The following is a 20062-nucleotide window of genomic DNA, read 5'->3' as shown; positions in this document are numbered from 1 at the left end:
CCACTATTAAATGGTAGTTATTACAGTTAATTCTCTTGGGCAATCTTCTTTTTTAAGTGAATTATTTAAGCAAAAGCTAAATCAGGCTTTTCTATTACATTAAAATTTCAATCTTACCTGTATAATAATGTACGATCCTTCCGAGGACTGCACAGCTGTGCTCCCAGAAGAGGAATATTGCATGAAGATGCTCTAGGTTGTGTTTTCAATTTTAAAATTCCCACATACCCTCCAATTCGTCTTATCACCACACTCCAGCATGCTTATAAAATTGATATGGCTATAAAAGGATAAAAGCCTTGAGAAACATAAGTTAAAAGAAATCTTTCTTGTTTGTAGATGCTACTTGGTTTTTATTAATCTCATCCACTTTTTCACGGTTTTTGCTTTTGCTTTTAAACTTTTAGAAACGACATAAAGCTGATAATGCAGTGAACAAGAAACAGACACAAGGTAGGATTTTTACATTTTATTTCTCTTCTCTGTCAAATATACTCACAGTAATATGTACAAATCACTTCAACTAAATGTAATTCAATTGAAAATACTGTGTATCTCTTAAGTTTTTGTTCCAGGGTAGACTTTTTCTTTTGTAGCATTTATTAGCATGGCACTTAAATTCACATTAGAGTGATTTACAGTGGTAATACTGTTGAAAGATAACATTTTTAATACATTTAAATGCCTCATAGCAATGTATTCCAAAATAGTGTCCGTGAAATCAGCAGTTGTTTTGACATGTTAAATGCTGCAACATGTCCATGTTTTGTTGGTGATCAATAGATGTTACTCTAGGTAAGATTTATAGAAAACAGTCAGATGTGATGTTACTTGTTAAAAGGCATGTGGGAAGTACTTTGTGTTATCCTGTACACACAGATGATATATGTCCAGAAATAAATAAAACAAAATAAATAAAACAAAAACCAGGCCAGCTTCTAGGAAGCCCATGGCTCTTTTGTTGTGGTTCTCTTTTTGACACAGCAAAAACCAAAATGACCTTTAACACAAGACCATAAATAGACTATAATGCTCTTAGATTAAAAAAGGAAATACACAGGAACATGTGAAATAGACATATTATCCCATCCCTGAGCTTGCCCCATCTGAGAATCTCATCTCTCGCTGAAGTTCCCTGATGGGATAAGGATCAGCCATGTCTGCCAAAATTAGCTGGTGATTAAAAACAGTATTTTTATACTGCTGTGATTTTTATGCAACCCTGCCAGATACCCTGCTTTTCTTCCAAAGGGACATCTGCTCATGCCTTCCACTAAAAGGATTATCTGCTGATTTTTGATACATTTGAGGAAGGTGTATTTATTATGGTATCACCTAATAAATTAACAAAATATCTTCTGAGAGATTATATTATTTATTATGGAACATGTGAGAAAGCACAAGATGGGAACTATATAAAAGCACAAGGGTAAGATATGCTTATGTGTGGATCAGAACGAAAGGTTTGGATTACATGATCTCAATGTCTCTGTAGATTTTTGTGGCAAATCATGGTCCCTGTGGTAAGCCCTACATAGATCTAAAAGAAGGAGAGGAAATTGTGAGGTAATTTGAGGTCAATCTTAGGGAACACTTGAGTCTTAGGGAACACTTTGAATGAGCAGAGGTGTTCAAATGGGAAGACATTACATGTGTGTTGAGTGAGAAAGAGGGAAGAGAGGTTATCTTGAACAGAGATGAAGAAGGCTGCTGGATTGCTTTGTTGAACCATTACCAGAGTGTCAGATGAAGAAAGAAGATTCATGTCAAAGGGAAGCAAACACGTGATTAAAAAGGAATGCCAAGGTCAGATTTTCCAGGGCCTGAATGCCAACCCAAGGAGAGTCCAACTTTTCTTGAGTATACTGAATAGCTGTTGAAGGTTTACAAGCCAAAGAGAGACAGGGTGACCATCCAGATTGAAGTTGGAGAACAGAAAACAGAATAGAGTAAGAAGCTATTAGTAGCCTGGGGACTAAGAACTCTAGGAATTTGGGTGGGAAGAGACAACCATAGGAATTGAAAGGGGAAAAAATCCAGATGTTGCTGGTACTGGTATTTTGGACAATATGCAAAAATATATTTGCATTTGTTACCATGTTGCTTAGGATATTCAGTCACAGCTTTTGAACCAAAAATATGTAACTGTTTTTCCAATACATAATGTATCTTGTAGCTATCTATAAGAGCTATTTTCAGGGACTAGCGGTTATTTATCTTCAAGCCTTAGCCTAAGAAATCTATATGGTATGTTTAAAGAGCAACCATCATAAACTATGATGATTTTAGGCTACTATTCCTTGTATGATGGGTTCTCCAATTTTCTGGGTACTTATCTACTTCCCAAAATACTCACTTTTGTCTCCTATTTAGAGAAAATATTCTTTCTTGGTTATCATTCTTGGTTCATCTGTTTATCCTGGATTAACAAGATTAGCTGTATGGCTAAAAATGAAGAACAGGCAAGAGAGGGCAAGCTGCTATAGTGTATATAAAACTCAGGTCAAAAATAAAACATCAGGGCTTAATAGCTATAAAAACCATTTCAACAGCAGAAAACTTGAGAATTCTATATCTAAGAAATTCTGACTTTTAGTTTGATACTTAAGTTTATTTTCTGAGGGAATAGTATTTTTTTTCTTTGCCTCGTTGAATGTCAGTTTTCTTTTTGTTTTGCAGTTAATAGGAGATAACAGAAATGTTTGAGTAGGATACTGTTTGCTGTCAGATAACCGAAATTGCTTAATATGAAAGCCATCTGTTATCACTAGACCAGAATGAAATTCAATTTGCTTTCCTGAATTGAGGCAAGAATGGGTGTAGGAGTGGGAAGGGGGGGGGGTATTTTTGACAGATAATTAATTTTTGACAGGCATTTGAAGTATTTAACTTAAATTTTCATTTTATAAATGTTTACCAAGATCATGTAATATGTGAAAGGATACCTTTCTGTCAGATTCAAATATTAATCCTCTTTTCTTACAGAAATGAGTATTTTGTCTCCTTATTTTACATCAAAGCACTAGAGTGACTTTTTTCTGTCATTCCCTAATGACTCCAAAAATATAAATCCATAATTTCATTTACAACATTTTCAACCATTTGACTGTAGACTATCTGATGCCTCATTTTCATGAACTAATGAATCCAACCAGGATTAAATTATGGATTTGGGACCTAACTCACAACTTCATAAACTTCACATTTTGAGCCTATCATCAATACTTATGGGAACCAGTCATTTCTTGTCCTGGAGATATAGAAGTTGCTTATGTAGCTGGTTCAGTGGCTGGCAAATGGAAAATTGTATATTGCTCTCTGAGGACCTACCTGCAGAGGGAAAGCAGAATAAATTGATGGTTGGAAGTCTAGGGAGTATGTCTTTGAGTGCTGTGGTTCGCTCCTCCCAATGAACTGTGATTGCTTCTCTGGGCTCCCATGTTTTTCTTACTTGATGGTTTGCATGTACTAGGTAGGTGCACCTTCTTTCTCATTTTTGTATTCCCATAACTCTTAGTCCAGAGGCCCGTATGCGTGAATGAACCACTCTCCATATAGATACTTGAGTACAGACAAAAAGCAAGAAGAGACTAGAAACGAAAGGAGCCTTCTTGAAAATTCATTATCTGGGGTGTAAGCAAGACGAAAGGCGGTGTTTTCAAACCACTGTGTCCGAGACTGTTTTGCAGGCACTGATAAAATGCTAATGTGCTGGAAGCTTTTGCTGTCTCTCTACCTTCTCTGTTGAAGTCATCATATCATTGCTTTGCCTCCTATGAACATGGTACTGTGTCCACTTATCACTTCCACTACCCAAAGCTCCAGATCACTGCCAAATTCAGAATGTCCTGGTTTTCTTTGCGTCTCAGCTTACCTTCATTTTCTCAGATTTCTTCCTCAATATTTGAACTCAGAGTATTTGATATGCCTCTCTCCATGTGTCTACACACACACACACACACACACTGGGGGCAGTCTCTCCCTGTTCTCCCTCATCTGGGTTGTTTTGCCAAATTTAGCTCTGCAGGAGCTTGTAAATTGTAAATTCATTATTAGCATTATAATAGGTAAATTGAAGACAATCTCTGTCTGAATTTATGATAGTGGTTGAGCTAGTTCTCTTTTTAAATTATAAACATATGTTTATATTTTTTTCATGAAGTGTGCTATTATGGCAAGTGTGCCAATATTTCAGGTGGAATGGTAGTTTCACATAAAATCACAATACAGAGGCCTGGGAAAAGATGGGGCTCAAGTGCGGACTAAAAAAGATATTTAGGACCTTAAAAATTAAAATTAAAAATGCCCCCTAAGGGAATAGATTTGCTTTTTTTTTTTTTAATTCCAGGTTTAGATCTCTTCCCTGAAGGCTGATGTGTATACATTCCACCAGTGAGAATAGATGGCAGATAACCTGTGGTTCCTGGCAGCCCATCAGTCACCTAGTTTGATGCTGTACTTGAACGAGGACCACCATTAATTACTAGTTAGATTGTTTCGGACCTTGCTTTCTTATGTAGCAGACATCAGAGTAAGTTTTTAATAAAGCTGTTTTTTCTCTGTTTTCATTGAGAAAAGGACAACAGCACCTAGACATGTAGCTAAAAATACCAGATCTCATCTTTAGCTGTATCTTCTGGCCTGGGAGCTACCGCAGCCTTTTCGGAAGTGGGATTGAGGTGGTGGTCTCTGATACCCACCAAGGAGGCTGCTTCCTGCAGGGCCCATAGTTACCTCTCTCCTGTGGGAAACCAGTTCCCCTTTAAAACCCTTTGTGAGAAAGGTGTGGCATTGGCCTGGGGTAGACTGTGTTTCCGGATGGTAAGCCTGAAACGACCTACTAACAGGCCAAATCCGTCTGGAGGAGTTCATTCCATGCTAAGGGACTTAAGACAGCACCAGTTTCCTGCCCACTGAAAAAGCCAGTGTTTGCCTTATGTCTCCCTAGAGGGGTCCCCGTGTCGGATCCATCCAATAGGCCTAGACAGATGCTCTGCCCCATGGGCATCATCTTACCTATAAATAGCTCTTAGGGAGTATTGTTTCCATGATCTTAAACATTGAGCTTAAAAACTGAGCATGCGTGTGGTCTAAATTACGTTTTCAGACACCTATAAGATTGTAAATATTTTCAAATTATTGCAAAGATCTTAGGGTTGTATAAATTGAACTGATTAGGTATTTTCAACAGTAGCTCTAGGCAAAGAGCCCACATTTTTTTGAGGGGAAATAGAACCCCAGATTGTCTTTCATTTGTTCCATGAATAAAAGTTGCACGCTGAGGAGCAGAAAGCTGCTGAGGAAATGTGGGGCCATTGTTAAAGTAAGAGGAAGAACAGGTGCGACTCTGACCAAGCATTAGCTATTTCAACTTGCGCAAGTCCTCACTGAACATCTACCTTGCAGAAGACCCAGTACAGAAAATGCAGAAAGAAACCAGGCTGCATTCTTGTCCTCCAAGAAATTAGGATCTGGCCGAGAGAGAAGATGCTCGCTAAAACCACGGTGCAGGATAGAACAACTAGTAGGGGCCAAACGAGAGACGTAGGAATTCCAAAATGTCATTTTCGAGGTTCATGTAGGATGAGTGGGCTTTTCAGTAAACCGAGCTATTGGGATGGCAGCAGTGGGTGATTCAGGAGGAGGTGGGAAGGCATGAGATGTATCCTGGGAATAGCAAATAGTCTATTTTGGCCAGAACAGAAGATACCTGTCACAGAGCAATGGAGGCAGGGATAAAAAGGCAAATTAGGGTCCTTTTTTAGAGGCTTTTGAAAACCAGGGTGGAGAAGTTGGAAAGAATTAGTGAGGAGTGTGGCTATGTTCCGAGTTGTACTTTTGAAAGAAGAATTCGACAGCTGTGTGGAGAGGGGGATGTGTGAGGAGCAGAGAGATTGACTTTGGATCAAAGGGAGGGGGGCTGGGCGGTGATGATGGGAAGGCAAAGGAAAATGCGCAGCAGAGAGATCCAGCCGGACTCAGCGAAGGAGAGAGAATCTGGTCAAGCACCAAATGCTGCCACAGTAGACTGGGACACCCACTCCGACCAGCATTTAAGAAGTCACGATTCTTTACAGGAGCTCCAGCTCTAAGCTGCAGAGCCCCAGCAGAGCTGTGAGGACCAAAGCCCGGTTGCAAGAATGGTGGAATGATTGATTGCCTAGGCAGTGGAGGGAGATCTTTCTTTCAAGGAATTGTTTGATTAAGTGAAGAAAAAAGCAAATGATTCATGACTCTGGGAGCAGGATTGAGCAAAAGCATTTTGAGAAGAGGGAATGGCTGACCCTTGTGCTCTGATCATGTCATCTTACCCATATTTTTGTTTTTATAAGTCACTTGTTCAAAAACAGCTTTCTGGACATGCCCATAGAGTTTCTCTAGGCCTCACCAGGGCCCCAGGATTTCATTCTTTTTTTCTTTTTTTTTTTTTAAGATTTTATTTATTTATTTTGAGAGAGGGCAAGAGAGAGAACGCAGGAGCGGGAGCCTGAGGGGCAGGGGGAGAGGGAGAAACAGGTTTCTGGCTGAGTGTGGAGCCAGACATGGGGCTCGATCCTAGGGCCCTGGGATCATGACCTGAGCCGAAGGTAGACATTGAAGCGACTGAGCCACGCACATGCCCTGTCAGAGTTTCATTCTTAAGAAACTTTCAGTGATGCTGCTGCTGCTGGAGAGGCTGGTACATTGTTAAAAGTTTCACAAATGAGGTGATAGAAGTAGTATCAACTAATTGAAAAGCCATATATAGAATACGGATGAGAGCAGAGTTCAGAAAGTTCCATTCTTCTTTTTTGTTGGTAGACTGTAAGCAGATCATTGTTTAACTTGACTTTTATATGCGAATTCAGGGAGGACAGTTTTGGGTAACCTCAGTTTTTGCCACTAAGAGGTTTCTGCCTTACAGTTGTCTTTAGAATGTAAGGGTCTACATAGTGAATGAATTGACGCTTTGATATGGGTATGATGGTTTTCTTTCTTTGCCAAGTTCAAAGCCATGGTCTCAGCTGTGCCCTGTCCTTCTCAGTGCACTAAAGCTCCTCTTCAATGCTTACAACCACGCAGGAACTGGGGTGTGCCACCTCTGTTGTGGTTTCTCTGTCCTCATCGGGAATGCCCGTCATCCTTTGGATAACTGGCCTTTTGTTACCCACTTCAAGAAGTAGAATGCTTGTCCGGGAATGGCACCCCAGTGATTCTTTCAGTAACAGCCCCGGTGGCAGACTGTTTCATTTGCAGTGGTGACAGCTTCTCTCTGAGCAGCCAGTATTAGACTCTCAGTGAGCACCTGTAACTGTGCAACATTTGATTGAGTCCTGAGAGACCGCCACTTTCTCCAGGGTCTTTGATTAGGAAACTCCCAAGGGACTCTAACAGACTGTTTTCATTTCAAAAAAGAAACCCATTACAACAAAGCTGTTAAGTAGTATCCCGCTGAGTAAAAACAGGTGACATTTGAGGTATTTGTTTAAAGTCTGAATTCGCCTCTGCATACTGTCAGACTAATTAGCGGGTTGAAAACCGTAGCAGGTGTGTTTGGCTAGAACTGCAGAGAGAGGAGTTTTGCATTTAAAAGAAAGAGCTATTAAAGCACCAGAGGACGGGCCATTCTCATAAGTCTGCCATAGCTCGCTCTCAGTCCCCTTCACCAGGCATCACTAATCATCCCCACAGCGCACTTCTTGAACTCTGATATTCTAGAGGGTGTAAAATAGGTGGGCATTTGGCCCAGGGAAGCTAAAGGCTCAGAAAAGGACCCAGTGTAATTTCTCGCTTCCTCTAAACCTGGTTGGAGCTGGGTCAGAGGAGGTCAGTGATTAAAAATAACTGTGTTGCTATTTCAGTCACCAACATATAATAACATGCGATATGGCTTATTTTAGTGGTTGTATGGCTGGGTGTTTAAGAACCATTTCCAAAGTAAAGACAACTGTAAATTATGTGATTGACTTTTATCCTTGGCCAGTAGTCAAGCCTTGATTTTGTACACAGAAACCTTTTCTATGTTGTGAGCTGATTTTTAACTTCACCAGAATTCTATGTTATTCCCTATATCCTAAGATGGGTCTAGCCTCCAGTTTGAAGAAGCTATGCACTTCCAGTCTTTATTTCTGGGTTCTAGTTTTATATTTCAAGAACAAAAGAAAGGAGGAAGAGGAGGATAAAAACCTGTTCTCAGTTCTTATGAGCCTCCAGGTGTTGGTGATACTGATGCTGATGCTGAGGTCCCTGGACTGCTCGTTGAGCAGCGAGAGTCTGGTACAAAGAAATGTTACTGTACTTGGTTAGGATTCTAACTCCGTGAAGAGACATAAAAGTAATTTACACTTTGATCAATCCAGGCCACTGTAACCTTCAGAATAAATCAGTACCCGTCAGATTGACGAAAATCAAATGACTGATAACAATTTGTGCTTGTCTAGGGTTATAGTCAGTGGAACTTCATACATTACTAGTGAGAGTATGGACTGCAGACGATTCTTAGGGAAATAATCTGGTTATATCTGATAAAAGTTTAAACACAAATGCCCTACAGCCAGCTGCCCTTTTTAGGATCCTGTCCTACAGAATACAGTCATATAAATATATTTCAGTGCTGTTTGAGGTGGTAGGAAAAAAATGGAAGTCAGGATTCCCATTAATCGGAAGGTAGTTGAATACATTAGGATAGAGCTGTTGTGTAAAACAGTTGTCTCACAGCCGGACTGGCATAGCTCTGTGCTTATCTCTGGGACACCTGGCAGAGAGCAGAGCACGATGGACAAGCTGGTGATATATCATGTGCTGTATAGGGTTTGAAACTCCCCTGGTGGCACCCAAGACCAGCTTCTTTACTTAGTCTGCGGCTGTGTATAGATTGATGGCTTACTTGGTTTAACCTGGTATGTAGTCTGCCTTGGCTAATTGGGGCTACAAAAGACCCCTTGGAAACTTTTCCCCAGGCTTCCTTGAAATTAAGATTTATCGTACATATCGTGGAGGTTCGAAATACACCTCCTAGGTGAATATGACAAAATGTCCCAGGAGACATGTCCTGGGGAACCGTTTCTGGAGGTTTCTCAGGCCCCTGTGCTTTCCTTTTTCTGCTGTATCATATGCTTTACTTTCAGGAAGCTCTTTGTGGATATATCCTCTAGAATCTCATGAGACTGTTCAGTCATCTGACCCCCTGTAACGGGTGTGTCCTTATAGTGGTTTGTTTTTCAAAAATGGGTCATCTCTGCTCTGTCCATGTATGTATGACATGTTAAGTGGAAAACCAAGCTGTAGAGAAGGAAATTTTTAGAGGAAATAAAACAAAAGTCCACATGTTCATGTTTGTCTAGAGAGAGGGATGTGAGGATGCATCAGTTAGTATTCCTTCCATTAAGAAAGTGGCATGAGGGGTGCCGGGTGCCTGAGTCGGTTGAACGTCTGACTTCAGCTCCGGTCATGATCTCAGGGCCCTGGGATTGAGACCTACGTTGGGTTCCCCAGGCAGTGGGGAGTCTGCTGACACCTCTCCCTCTGCCCCTCCCCCTGCTCATGCGCACGCTCTCTCTCTCTCAAATAAATAAATAAAATCTTCTAAAAAAAAAAAAAAGTGGCATGAGATGAGAGAAGGTCAGCTTTCCTGTCATAGAGCTCTATTTGGCTTGTTATAAACATGCATTGATTTTTTTTTTGATAGAAAATATTGTCCACTGAATATGTATTTAAAAGTTTCTTAGACAGGGGCACCTGGGTGGCTCAGTCAAGTGTCAGACTCATGATTTCAGCTCAGTTGGTGATCTCCGGGTCCTGAGATTAAGCCCCACCTCTGGCTCAGGGCTCAGCGTGCAGTCTGCTTGAGATTCTCTCCCTCTCCCTCTCTCTCTGCTCCTCCCCTTGCTCGCACACACTCTAAATAAATAAATAAAACTTTAAAAAATAATAAAAAAAGAAAAGTTTATTCACCATGTAAATTTCTGCAGCAGGCCACATTTCCCACGTATCTCTTCAACAATGAATTTTCAGGAAACGTTTGGGTGGAGTCAGAGAGCCCCTAGGAGGTAACATAGGAGGGCAGGTGAATTGACAGACAAGTGCAGAAAGGTGGGTTAGGGGAAGGAGGTAGATAGGTTCGAATGTGCAGAAAGAAGTGATGGGTGGTGCCTGGATGGCTCAGTTGGTTAAGCATCCTGGGATCAAGTCCCACATCGGGCTCCCTGTGCCCTCTGCCTGCTTCTCCCTCTGCCTGCCGCTCTGCCTACTTGTGTGCCCTCTCTCTCTTTCTCTCTCTCTCAAATAAGTAAATCTTTTAAAAAAAAGGGGGGGGGGAAGTGATGGGAGCAAGGTTGAGGGGGAAGGAGCAGCAGGGAAGGAAAATGGAGACATGAAGCAGATTTGCTGGATTGTTTTCCATGGTTCTGCAAAAAGTACCACAGGTTTCCACCCTTGGTAGTGGAGACAAGACTCCCTGGCATGGTCTGCTGATTTTGGGAAACCTGTTATGTGACACTTCCATCCTGTGCAGGGGGACCCAGTAGAGTGGTTCGGGCTGTTTGTAGATGTGAACTAACAAACGTCTGCCGAGTGACAGCATTTCAAGGAGGGCTAGTTTATTATTATTTTTTAAGATTTATTCATTTTATAGTGAGAGAGCATAAGTGGGAGGAGGGGCAGAGAGAATCCTCAAGCAGACGCCCCGCTGAGCACAGAGACCATCAGGTGGGGGGCTCAATCCCAGGACCCCGAGATCATGACCTGAGCTTAGAACAAGAGGCCAGAGTTTAACTGACTGAGCCACCCAGATGCCCCCTAGGAGGGCTAGTTGAGATTACAGATCTGGAGGGGGGGGCCTGGAGCTGACATCAGAGGACACTCATGTTTTAGTGCATCCGATGGTTACATAAACATTTCCAACGGCTCCCACTGGAATCATTTTAGGAACTTACAAAACTGAGAAGTCTATTTTAAGCAATGTTTAAGTAGTTCATTGGCATCTTTTTATGTAGCTATTTTTTATTGAGTTATAATTCACATCCATAAATTCATTATTTTCAAGTATACATTTCAGTGTTTTTTCATGTATTCACAAAGTTATAGACCCATCACCTATGATTCCAGAATATCTTCATCAACCCAAAAAGAGACCCATATACGGAAGCATTCAATCCCCACTCCCCTCTTCCATGAGCCCCTGAGATCCATTAATCTACATTCTGTATCTATGGATTTGTCTACTCTGGATGTTTTATACAAATGGTATCACATAATATGTGGCCTTTTTTATCTGGCTCTTTTCACTTAACATACTTCAGGATTCATTGACATTGTAGCATGTATCAGCGTCTCATTCCTTTTTATGATTGAATAATATTCCATCATTTGAATGTACCCCATTTTATTTAACCATTCATTAATTGATGGACATTTGGGTGGTTACTACTTTTTGGCTATTATGAATAATGCTACAATAAACATTTGTGTACAGGTTCTCATGTGAACATATGTTTTTAGTTCTCTTAGATATTTACTTAGGTGTGGAGTTTCTGGGTCATGGTAGCTCAGTGCTTAACTTTTTTGAGGAATTGCCAATGTGTTTTTCTATGTAGCTATTTTTTTTAAACATTGTGTGTATGTTGTTTTTAACATGGGACCTACTGGGAGGTGGGTTGTATCTTTAGTAAATCTATGTAACTATTCTTGTGGCTTCATAGGGTCCCAAACATACCAGTGGATCCAGCTTTCCATTCAGCAAGTATTCACTGAGCACCTTTGTGTCACTGTTTGTAATACTGTGAATTGAGCAGTGAACAGAGTAGAGAATGTTCCCATTGTCACAGATCTTACAGGCTGAGGCAGGAGATGGCCCTTACATAAATCATCTCACAACTAAATATATAGTAAAACTGTCTTAAGTGCTCTGCAGGAAAAGTGCAAGTTGCTTATTTAGACTTGAGGGTAGTGGGAAAGGAGTGGACATCATGAAATGTCCCCTGAAAGCTGAAGATCAAGATCTGGAATTTATGTAGGAGTTTTCTAGGTGGGGATGGAGGAAAAGAGTGTTCCAGTCACAGAAATGTGCAGAGGATTTGAAGCAGGAGAGAGCATGTTGCTTTCACACAGAGGGCTTGGAGAGAGGGCCAGAGGCAGAGGCAGGAGGTGGTGGTAGAGAGTAGGCAGGAGCTGCTCATCAAGGGCCTTCTAGATGCTTGGAGTTATTTTATGAGCCAAGAGGAGCCAGTTGAAGAGTTCTGAGCAAGGGGTGACCTAATCTTGTATATGTATGTGTGTGTGTGTATAAGGATATAGGGACTGATACATAATAATCCATAGTTGTACATGTATGTAAAATCATTATATGCAGTCACTATAGCTATGCTGTAGAAACTAAATTTGAAAGAGATTGAGGGTGAATGTGGGAAACTAGTGTCGGGCTAGCTGGGACATGGTGGTTACTTGAAGTAGGAGTGCTGGTGCTGGTGCTGGTGGAGGAGATAGTTTGGCAGAATTTGAGATGCTTAGGGCATAAAGTCGACAGGACATTTTTAGTAGTAAAAATTATTCCTGATTTTTCAAAACAGTTTTTTTCCATAAAATCAGAAGAGTTTAAAAAGTGAAGAGATGAACAGTGAGGCATATGAGCATAATAAAACTGCCCAGATCACAATACATCATTAATGAGAAGAATTTAAGTTTCTTAGAATGTGTTGCTAAAAAAAAAAAAAAAAACAACAAGGGATAACTGGGTGGCTCAGTCAGTTAAGTGACTGCCTTCAGTTCAGGTCATGATCCCAGGGTCCTGGGATCGAGTCCTGCATAGGGCTCCTTGCTCAGTGGGGAGCCTCCTTCTCCCTCTGCCTGAGCTCCCCCTGCTTGCTCACTTTCTCTCTCTCTCTCCCTCTCTCTCCCTCCCTCCCTCCCTCTCTCCCCCTCTCCCTGATGGATAAATAAAATCTTTAAAAAAATAAATAAAAATAAATAAATAAATAAAAAACAACGAGAAAACCCTACCCAAACTAATAAATAAATGTGACAAAATTACAAGATGACAAGGTCATTGTATGAAAGTTTAATTCATTTCTATATGCTACCGGTGACCAGTGGGGAATGGAGTAAAAATACCATTTACAATATAAGAAAAAGTTATTAAATATCAATAAATAAATCTGAGAAATACCCATACACTGTAAACTACAAAACATATCAGAGAAAAGTTAATGAAGATGTAAATAAATGAGAGGTACAGCTTGTCTATGAATTGAAAGACTCACCCCAAATCAAAATCCCAGGAATCCTCAAATCCCAAAAATTAATGATTTGATTCTTAAATTTATATGGAAGTGCAAAGAACTTAGAATAGCCAAAACAGTATTTAAAAAGAACAAAGTAGAGGACTTACCTAATCTCAAAACTTACCATAAAGTTAGAATAATCAAGATGGTGTATATTGTTATGAAGATATGCAAATTGATCAATAAAATAAATACAGTCTAGAAATCTATTTACTATAGCACCACGTTAATTTTAATTGGAAAAAGTCAAGTCTTTTTTTCACCTAAAGGAAAAATACGTGGGTTTTTTTTTTCTCCTCAGATTTTTATTTAAATTCCAGTTAACATATGGTGTAATATTAGTTTCAGGTGTAGAATTTAGTGATTCATCACTTACATACAAACAGAATCTCAGGTGCATACTGTATGAGTCAATGTATATGAAATGCAAGACTAATCTATGGTGACTATATTTGCCTCTGGGGATGAAGGGACGGATGAATAAGGAGCATGAGGGATCTTTCTGGAGTTTTATATCTTGTGAGTGGTGGATTCACAGGTGTTTGCAATTTTTAAAACTCGCTGAACGAAACACAGGATCTGTACATTTTTCTATACCTCGGTTAACAAAAGAAAACCTCGTAAGCGTGAGCCAGACAGTTGCCCTAAATAAGGGAAGCAGGCTGGGCCTGACGCAGCAGGAAACCATGACCGCAGTGATAGAATGGTGAGCCTCCTGGAAGGAGGCGGCCACTGCTCTGGTCCAGCCACAGGCGGGAATTGATGGACCTGAGCTTTCCGGATAAGCGGATGTCTTTGTTTTCATGCCAAATCTCAGTTGTAGAACTATAGGACACTGAGTTTTTAAAAACTTAAGTATTGCGATTGGAGGAGTGTTTACTAATAGAGGATAGAATCAGAAGAGAATAAATGACAGTGAAGGGCTCTAGCTACTATTGAACAGTATTTTTCTAATTTAAAGTACTGCAAAGTTTAGCACCATTATTTACTGTGTCTGTTCATTTTGGTTATGGTGGATCAGAGCAGCACTTGGCTAGCTGTCTTTGTTGAGTACCTACTATATTGTAGCTACTGGGGTAAGCCATTAAAGGGCAGAGTGCTCTCATTTATTCTTTATTCTTTATAACCACTAATTTTGAGGAAGGCACTGCTACCCAGTAACAGCCGACATCTAAAACCAGGGCTTTTTTTTACTCTTTTCTCATGCCCTGACCCTCTCAGGCTCAGGGAACAACATCAAGGAGCAGGTTTATTCCTGGGGTCAGTTTGGTAAACTCTGCAGGGATTCGAGTTTTGTGTGTTAGAATACTCTGGTCACTTTTGGATGCCTGTGGTTCCGATCCCTGACCTATAACGTATGATAACGTAAAAGTTACAGGTATAGATATTGTATTGGAAATATTTTAGTGTTAGCGCTTCAACTTGGAGTTATTATTTTTTTAACTTAATGAAGTTGTTTCACCAAAATGTACTGTAGGATATTCATTGTTGCACTTACTCATTTGGTTCACAAGCATTGGAGTGTCTTTGGTGCTAGGAGTAGTATGAGGTTCTATGAGAAAATGAGTAAGACCCAGCCCTGTGTTCAGAGAATTTTGAAACTCAAAAAGATTGCATTTACATTAAAATAATTCATAATACTGTAAGACTGGGTTGTATGTCATTAATGTTAGATACGCTGTTTAACATTTTGGAGATAATTACCATTGTGATTTACTTCAGAGGGCTCAGGCTTCAACTTTTCTAATATCAAAAGAAACTGAATCTAAGCACCTATAAATCATTCATCCTACAAATATTTACTGAGTAGCTACTTTGTGCCAGGGACCGTGCTTTTCCAGGGAATGTAGTATTGAACAGAGCACATACTAGCTTTGCCCTCATGAAATTTACTGTCAGGATCATTTGTGGACCAACCTTGACTTATTCCTTTTCCTTTCTACCTCACATTATGGTCCTTTACTATTTTTTATTTTATCTTTTAATGTCTATTGGTATATTCAGTATTACGCCACAGACACCTAGTAGGGAAGGAAAAAAGGCGTACCAAGCAACGTTACTGCTGTGACCCAGTAATAAAACACTAATAAATGACCCCTCTGTCATAACTTAATAGTAGCCTCTTCTTTCATTTCTTCTCTGTAAACCAAATATGGAAACTTATGCAATTTTGCATTATTCTAAAACTAAAGGCGCAGATTCCTTACCTGTTTATGTGTTAAGTTCCTCCTAACCAATTTGAAATCTATTTCTCCCATGCTTGTAAATCCTTTTTTTTATATATATAACATTGCTATTGTTACGGCTTCTGAAATGTTTTTTAAGCTTTTCACTCCCTTTTCACTCATTTTTGTGGCTTTCTCCTCTAGCCGTGGCCTGTAATTCTGTGTACTGCAGACCACCCTTGTAGCACCAGCGAGATTACCCTCTGTTAGTAATGCTTCATTGTGGGATCTAAAATGTGCATTGGTTGTTTCTAATTCTTTGTATAATTTTATACATCTTTGCTGTCATAATTAATTTTTAAACCTGTAAAAATTGCTGATAGTTAATTTTTTTGAGTCTGTCCATTTAAAATGATCATTTCCTCAAAAGCAGGCTTTTGGGAAGTAGTAAAAATGTTGTTTCCCCAAAAGCAGGCTTTTGGGAAGTAGTAAAAATGTTGTTAAAAATGTCACCTTTTCTCTTTCCAGTTTTGAGAAATGGTGCTTGGGAAATTGTGCACTGGGAAAAGGTATGCATTGATTTTTATTTTGTTCCAGAAGAAGTGCATAGATGTGTACTCTAATCGATGTAATTTTTATATATAATATAAGCAAATGTCAAGAATTCTAATATGAAAGCTATTTAGTAATTAATGTTGTAAACATACATGGGGTCTTCCAATTAGTCACTTCCATTTAATAATTCTGAGATATACTAGAAAGACTTAAAAAGTAATATTTGGAACTCTTTGTTTTTCATAGTATAATTTTGAGTACTGTTTTCATAGATTTCATTCAACCATGAACTGTTTCATGTTGAAACTTTTTGCTTTAATCACCTACTGTCCAAGTAAAAACAAAAATTAGAGTTCTGATAGTTCATTTGCTAATTTGTTTTCAAATTCCCGTATTATAACTACACCCTGCTAATTCCTTTAAAAAAAAAAAAGGCTTAATAAGTAAACATCATTTTCTGATGAGCTGGAAATCAGTTTCATAATATCAAGAGGTTAACATGCTCACAGGACGGGTAACGTGGTTAGTGAGCTGAGTCATAATTTCACAAGTGTTATCTAGGTGCTTTTCAGACCTCAGTTTCAAAAGGTAAGCAATTGTTACTAGTTCTCCCTTAGTTCTGGAAGACCATTAACTCTGGTCATTCACAAGCGAATATTTGTAACTTGGTGAGACTTTTGGAGGCAAGGCCACTCTCCCCGGGGGATTTTGTTTTCTGAGTTTGCCTGAACAGCGAGATTATAAAACAGTACTTGCCCTCCAATATTTCCTAGCAGGTTAAAGGCCATGCCCTTGATTCTGCCCTGTGATGTTCACAGTTACCTTGTATCCCTGCAGGGAATAAGATTCCCTCTCAGTTAATTGTATTTTTGTTGATTTTAAATCAGTGGCCAAATAGATTGACATCTCCCTTTCTGGATGTTTGGGAACTCACTACTCTCTCTCTCTCTGGTCTTTGACATAAAAGTAACAAAGAGGACAGTACCTTGATCGTGCTTTCCTTATTTCTGTGTTAGTCACCTCTCAGAGAAGCAGGTAAAAAATGAGAAAGCTCAAAAAACTGTCTCAAAAGAAGTTTCCTTTATGCTCTTCTTTGGCACTTGTGGATTTAAATATTTTAGAAGACTGGTGGGATAGAATCAAGTATGAATTGTATTATAAATGTATTTCATTGACTAGGCTTGTTTGGGTAATTAGCATAAACACATATCCTAATAAATTAATATATCAATTTCTTACCATCTTACCCAGGGTGCTTGTTCAGAAAATAAAACAGTCATAAAATCAGGAGATAAGCATCCACAACGTCACTCTATAATTAACTTGTTAGAATATCTTATTTTCCTAATGTCTTTTTTTTTCATTATTTAAAGATTGAGTAAATAACTCTTCTAATTTTTCACAGACAAAAAAATATTACCAGCCCATGGTTACCCATAATGCTAGCATCCTCAGTGGTCTTGGAGATCTGTGCCACACCTTATCTGGGCACCCCACTTTGAGAGGAAGAGGGCTAAAATTTAAAGTGTTGCCAAAAGTCACCCAGCCAAAATGAGCTGATGTTACTTAACAATTTGAATTAGATACTTAATTAACTAGAATAATAAAAGTTGGTTCAATGATGAATTCAAGATAAATATTCAAAAATTGACAGCATTCTTTTGCTGGCAATATCAAGTTAGAAAAATGTAGTGAAAGAGAGATGTCATTCCTTGTGGCATGCAAGATGCTTACAAATAAATTTAAAATATGTATGTGACCTTTGTAAAGAAAACATCAAAACTTTAGGTGTTCAAGATTCACACAAGAGGGCAAATATATCCTATTCCTAGAAAAACAAAATATCAATTGTTCCAAAGTCTTGGTATAATATAATCCCATGGAAATTATTATTTTTTCCTCAAGAGTTGACTAAATTATTCATCTTAATTTCAAAAATTAACAGTTGAGAAAATAGAATATTTTGGAAAAATGAACGGTATGCAGGGATGAGTAAAATGGAGAGCAAAAGTTATTTAAATTGTGTGGATCTGTTGCAAAAGTAGGCATGGATAAATAGAGTAAAAATAGAATAGAAAAAAGGGGACTAGGGTACCCTGAAAAAAAGCCCATTTAATATGTGATAAAGGAGAGAAAATCATTGATAAAAGAATTATTTAATAAATGATGTTGGGATCACAGAATTGCAGTTTCAGGAAATAATGCAGTTTATATCTAAGTCACATCCATGCTAAAATAAATTCCAACTGGCTTAAAGTTAAATGTGAAAACATTGTTTTTGAAAAACCTGCTAATAGAATAAAGACTTTAATAAATATTTGGAGAAGAGCAAGATCTCCAGGTCTCTGGAATTTGATCATATAAAATTTAAAACAAATACACAACAAAAACTACCACAAATAAGTAGGCACCATATGGAAAATAGTTGTACCAAATATGACGAAAGATTGAAATAAAAGTTGGCAGTAAGAAGAAGATACATAATAAGCAACCAGACTCAGTATAATATTCAACCTCGTAATGCAAGTGGCAAATTTAAACAACATTGATGTCTCACTGGCTATATTTATACTTTACTTATACTTCAGAATTTTTGTTTTTATGAACTATTTCATTCACATACTAATGTAGATTAGCAGTTTAGGTCTTCATCTTGAAAACCATAAAAAGGGGATTCTGGGAATTTATCCCAAGAAGATAATCATAATGTAGGGGGAAAAACCTGTACATGTATAAAAATGTTTACTGTAACATTATTTATAATAATGAACAGTTAGACTATATGGATATCTAACAATAAGGAAAGCATTTTTTTAATTATGACATTCTACATTTTGGCATATTTTGTGATACATGAAAGCTGTATATTGTGGCATCACAGAAAAGTTTATGTATTGAGTATATGTGCCAAGCAGTGAGCTCATAGCAGCAAGCAAGATATATGAAGTTTCCTGTTTCATAAAATATAAACATAGGTGAAAAGAACAGAGCCATGTACACTAAGACATCAGCTATGTAAAAATGGTTTCTTTGACACCAAGTGGACAGGCATGAAAGCAGGCTTGCTTGTTGGGTTAGCCAGATTTGGGGGCAAGTCTTTTCTTTTAGCTTATGTCACATTTTGTGCAATTAAAAATAAAATCAATAAACCAAAACCAAGAGTCTGAGCCTCGTGCCAAGGTAATACGATAAACCTTAGTGCAAGTGGGCTTTAGTTCAAGACTTGCTTTCTTTGTTTTTCTCAATGTGCGGCTGCTGTGGCTGCCTTTTAATGGTCCTCAGAGGACCTACAAATGTGCACTGGGTACAAACAGCCCTTCACTGATGGGCCGACTTCAGCTCTCAGACAGGAACAGTTCATCCCTCCGGTTTGCCCTGAAGCCTTTTCTCTGTTGTATACGGTTAAATTGCCAGTGTCTGCTTTTCAAAGAAAGTATTGCAATTACAAAGCCCCATGCGAGGCACTGCATCTACACTCTTGACTTGCAAGCTGCTGTCTTCATTGCCCTTACCACAAAGTCCAGTTCTTCAAGTTGAGATACAGCTGAGACTGTTCCCAGGCTTTAGGGATAGTTGCAGGTGGAGAATTGAGGAGGAATCCACACATTGTCCTGGCTTTGTAGGGAAGCATGGAGTGGTGGGCTGTATGCAAGTGTACAGGGCAGTCTCTAAAGCTGCTTTAATGCATGCAGTTTCCACTATGAAATGTATTTCTTTGGATTAAAAATTCATATCGTCAAAAATTCCTTAGTAAAAAAATAAATATGCCGGGGCCTACAATTGTACAAAGATTTTAAATCAGTCTATTAGCTTAGCCTTTTACATAATCCTCAGTTGTAGGTACTAATGTCAGTCACTTCAGAAGCCTCCAGGTAGTAGCCTAAAGCCCTAAATATCTCCTTAACTTCAGTATTTGGGAAGCTAAAGCTGATTTGTTGTATTGTTCCTCCAGTGAGAATACGTGCTCAAGGAATTTTTGCTGTCTTGACTTTCCCTTCTGTCTGTTATTCTTACATACAAACTGGGCTGGAAGGGGTGAATCCATTTTAGGAGCTCAGAATGGAAAAGAGAGAGGTGCTTGGATAT

At 38.9% G+C, this 20062-nt stretch overlaps 1 protein-coding gene across 5 annotated transcripts in view; it reads left to right on the top strand.

Annotated features, from left to right (window-relative positions):
- The window catches only part of ATP8A1 (ATPase phospholipid transporting 8A1), a 224981-nt gene that overhangs the window by 44343 nt on the left and 160576 nt on the right, over nt 1-20062 (top strand). For 4 of the 5 annotated variants that reach the window (XM_044387700.2, XM_026508812.4, XM_044387701.3 and 1 more), the window contains 2 exons: nt 408-453; nt 15950-15990. In XM_044387700.2, coding sequence (XP_044243635.1) covers nt 408-453; nt 15950-15990 — 87 coding nt within the window. Of the gene's footprint in view, nt 1-407; nt 454-15949; nt 15991-20062 lie in introns of those variants that run through there. The other variant, XM_044387703.3, reaches the window with a different exon arrangement.

The sequence above is a fragment of the Ursus arctos genome, unplaced genomic scaffold (assembly GCF_023065955.2).
Source record: "Ursus arctos isolate Adak ecotype North America unplaced genomic scaffold, UrsArc2.0 scaffold_9, whole genome shotgun sequence".
Taxonomy (NCBI): Eukaryota; Metazoa; Chordata; class Mammalia; order Carnivora; family Ursidae; genus Ursus; species Ursus arctos.
Note: the sequence above shows the minus strand (reverse complement) of the source record. Positions and strands in the feature narration are given on the sequence as shown.